The sequence below is a fragment of the Olea europaea genome, chromosome 9 (genome assembly GCF_002742605.1).
Source record: "Olea europaea var. sylvestris chromosome 9, O_europaea_v1, whole genome shotgun sequence".
NCBI classification, from domain to species: domain Eukaryota; kingdom Viridiplantae; phylum Streptophyta; class Magnoliopsida; order Lamiales; family Oleaceae; genus Olea; species Olea europaea.
Window position 1 is genome coordinate 447,966 of NC_036245.1, and position 6,594 is coordinate 454,559.

The window sequence follows — 6,594 nt, forward strand, 5'->3', positions numbered from 1 at the left end:
GTTTTTTTATTATACATATATTTTTTAAAATTTTTCTTCTTCATATTATAAATAATTACGCTTTTCTTTTTAAAGTTACGTTTTATCATATTTTTAAAAAAATTTTCCTATATAAAAGTACATTTTATCAAAAAACAAAAAAAATGAAAATAAATTTTAAATGAATTTTTTATACTATTAAGAAAAAGAAATTTTAAAAAATATAATAAAAATAATATAATTAAACAAAAGAAATTTTTGAAATCTAAATAAAGAATATATAAATATTATTTAGTTAAAAATGAAAAAAATTAAATTTTATCATAATGAGAAAAGAATTTAAAATTAAGAAAAAATAATTATATAATGATCAAAACTAATTAAAAAAATAAATAAAAATGGAGAGTTAACACTCCACGTTAGGGAGAAAATTCTCTGTATCTCTCCGTGTTATGGACACGGTCCATTTTTTGTTCTTTTTTTTATTTAATTTGTTCTTTGCTTATTGTACAAATACTTTTTTTTTTAAAATTAAAATTCCTTTTATTTTTTTAGGAAAAATTACAGCTGAGGTACAAACACATTTCGTTTATTAGCAGATTTTACTCAAACCTTTAGTTTGTGTCACCTTGAGTACTAAACCTTTCAAAAATATGCAGTTCAAGTCCGTATTAACGGTTTCCGCCAGTTTGACCAAAAAAACTGTTAGTTGACTTCAAAAGTTCAAAATATAATAATTTTTACCACATAAGGTAAGGGTAAAATTGTAACTCTATAATTCTAATATTAAAAAATAATTTACAAGGGGGGGGGGGGAAGCCATCTCCTCCTTCACCTTCCCCAATCCCCTCACCCCAAAATCAAAACCACCTGCCACCCAGTTACCGCCCGCCGGCACCATCACCCTCGGGTATTACCTGATTTTCTAACAATGGCCAAAACTCCAGTGTTTCTCCTTCTTCTCCTTTTCCTTGTTGCAACATAAATTAACGCCCTAAGAAGAATTGTGGGGGGCAAAGGTGAAGAATGTGAAAACCAGTAAGTGCAAGATCTGGGCAATTACTACTTGGACCATACAATAGTAAGCATAAGTACGGTGCGAATGACAGAAATTTCTTACTTTTTCACATGTGGTGGTAGAGGAGAAGCAGGAGGGTTTTTTTTTTTTTTTTAGCTTTTTTATTTTTCACCATCGAAACATTGAACAAACTTGTGAACTTAATAATCAAACATATCAGCTGAGGCCATGATCGGCTGTTGATTAATGTACATTAAATTCCATGGATTGTTCAAGAACCCATCAGAAAATCCTTGAAACTCCTTAGCTTGGAACATGCAATTGGTGGCTGGAGGTGTTGCCACAGTAGTTGCAACGACGGCGACTGTGGCGCTGTTGATGTAATTAAGGATTTCGTTGAGGGATTGCAGTCTTTGGCTGAGTTCCATCGTTTGAGCCCTCCAGACCGAGGTGGTGTCGACTGTCGGCAGAGATGTAGGATTGGGGAAGATGAAGGAGGAGATGGTTTTTTCCCCCTTTTTAATTGTTTTTTTTAATATTAAAATTATAGAGTTACAATTTTACCTCTGCCTTATGTGGTCAAAATTATTATATTTTTAATTTTTGATGTCAACAGACAGTTTTTCATGTCAACCTGACGGAAACCGTTAATATGGACTTGAACTGCATATTTTTGAAAGGTTTGGTATTCACGGTGGCACAAACTAAAGGTTTGGGCAAAATTTACTAATAAACGAAAGGTTTGGTACCTCTACTGCAATTTTCCCTTTTCTTTATAATAAAATTTTATTTTTCAATTTTAATCAAGTAATATTTATATATTCTTTATTTAATTCTCGTAACTTTTTTTAGTTTAATTTGTTTTGTTTTTATTGTATACATATATATTTTAAAACTTTTTTAAATTTCTTTTTCTTCATACTATAAATAATTTTAATTTCGTTTTAAAGTTACATTTTATCATATTTTTAATTTTTTTTATAAAATTACGTTTTATCATAAAACAAAAAGATTTAAAAAGAATTTTAAATTGAAAAAATTATTTATAATATGAAGAAAAAGAAATTTTAACACAATTTCGAAAATATATAATAAAAACAAAACAAATTAAACAAAAGAAAGTTATGAAAACTAAATAAAGAATGTATAAATATTATTTAATTAAAATTTAATTTTTAAAAATTTAATTTTATCATAATGCGAAAAGAATTTAAAATAAAAAATAAAAATATTTATGATAATATAATTCATTTGTTTCATGATAAAATAATATGAATGATACTTGGAAAATTGGGATGAACAGTAGAAAACCCGTTTGAGAATGATGTGTGAAAATAAGTGTGATAAAAATGAACAGTGATCTAGAAAGTAGATTATTATTATAGATAAAAAAGATTAGATTAGAAAAGTTACGAAAGCCAGGTCAAACTGATCGTTAAATAATTTATGGTATTAAATAATTGGCGGTGGGACAGTGAGCAGCAGCACTGCTTTACACTTTCCAATCTGATCCTTGTTTTTTTATTGCATCGAAAAGTTCATTTCATTTAAGATTCTAACGTTAGATTGAAGACAGTGCCACCTGGTACTTCATCCATGCTTCCTTGGCCCCATAAAAATTTCTCCACATTCTTCTTCTCATTTTAATCATACAGGAAAGAGAAAAGAAAAACACACACACACACACACACCCCCCCACCGTGTTTCATTCTTGGTTTAATTTCCGGGTTAATCATTTTGCTGTATCTGTCGACCTATGGGAACCATAACAGACTCGTGTTGGAAGGTTCTTGTTTGTCGATGTAATTATAGAGATAAAAAAAAGTGGGTTTTTTGCCCTGGAAATTTTGATCAAAAGCGTGTTTTTGTTGGGTTATCATTCTCAACCTCTCTTCAGCGCAAGAAATTTCAGCCCCTTATTGCAGCTTCTGCTCTGTCAGAATCAGAATCTAAGGTCAGTATTGCTGTATTTTAGGATTTTTTTTTCCTCTCATTTTTGATCCGTAAGGAAGAAAAGTGAAGTTAAATCTCGTTGATTATACCAATTTTTTTGCAGCAGGATTCACCGTAAATGCCCTTTTTTGTTTATTATCTCTAGTATTCAATATTTCTCGGTCATATTTGATCTTGTGAATGGAGTTTTATGATTTATGGCTGATATTAAATTTTGCCATAACTATTAATGGATACTTTTTAAAAACCAGTAAGCAATAGACTGATAGAGGGACGGAGGTTATCGTTTGTTCAGATATTTTTGCTGATCTTTCTCGAAAGAATTATGGGCTCTTTCTTATTTTCCTTTTTATTAATCACGTGTATTCAGTATTTCTCTTGTCACTCTTTACTGATGAAAATGCTATAGCATTTGCTCCTTGTATGATTTAGTCCTGCTTCGAAAAGAACAAGAAAGGAAGGGATGAACTTTGAAAGCCTATTTGTGAGAGAAAAAATCAATAAAAATTGAAAATAAGCCTCCTAAGGGGGAGAATCAGATGGAAACAAATATTTTTCCAAATTCTCAAATCAACCATTCGAGTAGTAGTTAATATTCTCTGTGTCTTGGCTTTTGTGTATCCCATTATTATTAGTGGATACTTGGTGATTTCTTGTTGGCCTATTGTCGAATTATGAGAACTTGTGTCCTTTATCATGCCCAATTGTTTCACACCAAGACTGAAATACGCGTTTTATCACAACCGAATCTACGAATCTAGAGGCTTACTAAAACCGCTGCACATATTTTGCTTATAACTGTTTCATTTCATATCATGCTGCAAATTATTTGAAACTTCAACTGAGGATGCAGCAAATGTTTAATAGGGTGCTTGCGGTTAAAGGCCAAACTTTTACATCAACAGAGATGACACGTATTTAAGAATGAACGAATTAATGAGGAATTGCAGTGAATGTTTTAATAATTATGTTTAGTTCGTTGAATCTTAATTGTGCACATTCTCTTTTGGTTGCAGATACTGGTTGCAAGTGAAGAAACACAGATAAATGATACAGGTATTTTTCAACTGAAGGGTTTTATATATTTTACAGCTTCCATACAGTTGTCAAAGTTTTATTTTTCTTTGCTCTGCAGACGAGCCCAAAACTGTCAATGTCAGATTCAAATTACAGAAAGAATGTGCATTTGGCCAGCATTTCCTAATTGTAGGAGATGATCCAGTTTTCGGCTTGTGGGATCCATCAGATGCAATACCATTGAATTGGTCCGATGGACATGTATGGTCTGTTCAGCTGGTAAGGATCTTACATTGAAAATAATTATTCTTAGTGTTGTTGAAAATTGTTCTGGTAATTGCTGTTTCTTTATGGAATTCATAGGATCTCCCTATTGGGAAGGTGATCAAATATAAGCTCATACTGAAAGGAGTCCGTGAAGAAATATTGTGGCAGCCGGGCCCTGATAGAGTTCTTCAAACATGGGAAACGGAAAAGACGATAACTGTTTCGGAAGATTGGTACAATCCCGAGCTCCAAATGATTATGGAGCAGGAGGAACTCGTAACTCATATGAGTGAGGAACCTATGATTGATTCAGAATTAATGCTGGATGCTGAGAATTTAACTCAACCTGTACAAGAGGATGAGACTGATGTAAATAAGGAAAGTACGAGTGCGAATGGCAATTTTAGGCTCATGGAGAACCCATTGCCCGATAAGGCTGCTGAAATGGTTGCAGATAACATTACTGAGGAAAAGAGAGAACCAGATTTGAATACACGTGATGAAGTGTCTGGTCCTGTGAGTGTGACTTGTGCAGAAAAGGAAGAGAGGGTTCTTGGAAATGACGGCTCAGCGATCAATGGAAGTGACTCATTGAGCTCGAGAGATGAAGGAAGCCTATTTCCTGATGAAGGGGTTCCTGTTCTGGTACCGGATTTGGTTACGATGTCAACGGTAGAGATTCGAGAAGAATCGCTAAAGGAAATGGAGAAAAAAAATGCTGCTAATGTTTTAGTTGAATCTGATAAAGTCAAGTTGTCTGATTCACAAGAGGTAACAACTTAATGTTGGTCTTCTTCATCACTTTTTTAAGTGTTTCGCCTTAGAATATGAAATTTTCTTGTACCACCTCAAATGAAAAAAGAAAAGCAATGTATTACTGTGAGCAAAGAGTAAATTTAATGAATAAATGCTCTTCTTCCTGTATCTGTTATTGAGCTGGCATCAGATGACGCCCCTGTCATTTATAGAAACTCACTCTATTTTTTGAAGAACAACTAAATCAAGTTCATATATCTATTCCATTTCCTATGAAATTGTACGAGGATGTGAATTTCTATTATATCGAGTATCTCAATAAAGTTCTGCTTCCATAACATTTCGCTGCAATATCAACCTCTACATTTCATGTATAATCGAAATGTTATAAACATTAGTTGATGATTGTCAGTTGAAATAATTTTTATATACTCGTCTGCAATCATTTATTTTGCGACGTTTTTGCATGTGATGGTTTATTTTGCAATTCTCATTTTCTGTAAACTATTATCTTGAAGGAAGAATATGCATCTGCCTCATTGCATCCTACAGGAACTAGTGAGACAATGATCAATAAGAAAAAAGAACTGCATGTCAATGAATGTGCAGAGAAAACTATCATTATCCAGTCGAAGGAAGAATATGCATCTTCCTCGTACCATCCTTCGGGAAATAGTGAGACGATGATAGATAAGAAAGAAGAACCGGATGTCTATGAACGTGTAGAGAAGCTGCAGCAAAGTCAAGAAGAAGATAATCCAAGTAAAGAGGAACTGCAAGATAGTGTCTTGGAAAGTGATTTACAATGGGGTCGAAGAACTCTGCAGAAATTCCTTGCTAACTTGGGATTTCAGTAACATTACAGATGTTTCAAGGCTTCTAGCAGCGAAAGTTCATTGAAATTTTGAGAAAATAGCAGCAGAGGTTGCCAAACTATTGCCCGTGTTGCATGTTTCGTCCCCCACTTTTAAAGATAGAGCATTTTGGTCTTTAATCTTTCTCCTGTTGTACACTTAGTCTCCCAATCTCTCTTTTGGGTGAAATATCTATATGTATTGATTCTACTGTTGCATGGGATACGTTTTGTACGGTTTGGATATGTCAAATGTTATTGCATATGTACCATTACAATTTCTGTGTCATTTCCAAAGGCAATGTACAGAATGAGTGCAACATTTCTATTATTAGGGTCGTGTAGAGCCCTTTTATGGGCCCGATAGACTAAATGTATGATTGATATCGGTCGTTTGTCACAAAAGAAAATACTAATAAAGCGGGGATCATTAATTAATAATAATCAACTTAATAGAAAATAATTGTTTTCTTTGTATTTATTTTTTATTTCGTTGCTATTAAGAGATGACACAGTCGATCGGATTAAATAGACATCCGTCAATGCAATAATTAAATTGAACTAGACTATAGAAGCCAAAAGTTTCAAGGAAACCTATGCCATTATGTAAAATTGATGTTGACGATCGACAAAAGTTTGTGCAACTTTTGCCAATAATTGTAGGAAGCACATTATGATCAGACAATTATAAGAAATAATTTCAACACATTTCACAAGCTATTCTTAGTTCCCAATAAAGTTTGCATTAGAT

The 6,594-nt window shown here is 32.8% G+C and overlaps 1 protein-coding gene across 1 annotated transcript; it reads left to right on the plus strand.

Moving 5' to 3' along the window:
• The first annotated feature begins 2,566 nt into the window (after nt 1-2,566).
• LOC111399328 lies at nt 2,567-6,177 on the plus strand. The gene is made up of 5 exons (XM_023026584.1): nt 2,567-2,951; nt 3,967-4,006; nt 4,086-4,246; nt 4,331-5,005; nt 5,509-6,177. The coding sequence occupies exons 1-5, from the start codon at nt 2,754-2,756 to the stop codon at nt 5,845-5,847; spliced, it is 1,413 nt and encodes a 470-aa protein (XP_022882352.1). The 5' UTR covers nt 2,567-2,753; the 3' UTR covers nt 5,848-6,177.
• The last annotated feature ends 417 nt before the right edge of the window (nt 6,178-6,594 follow it).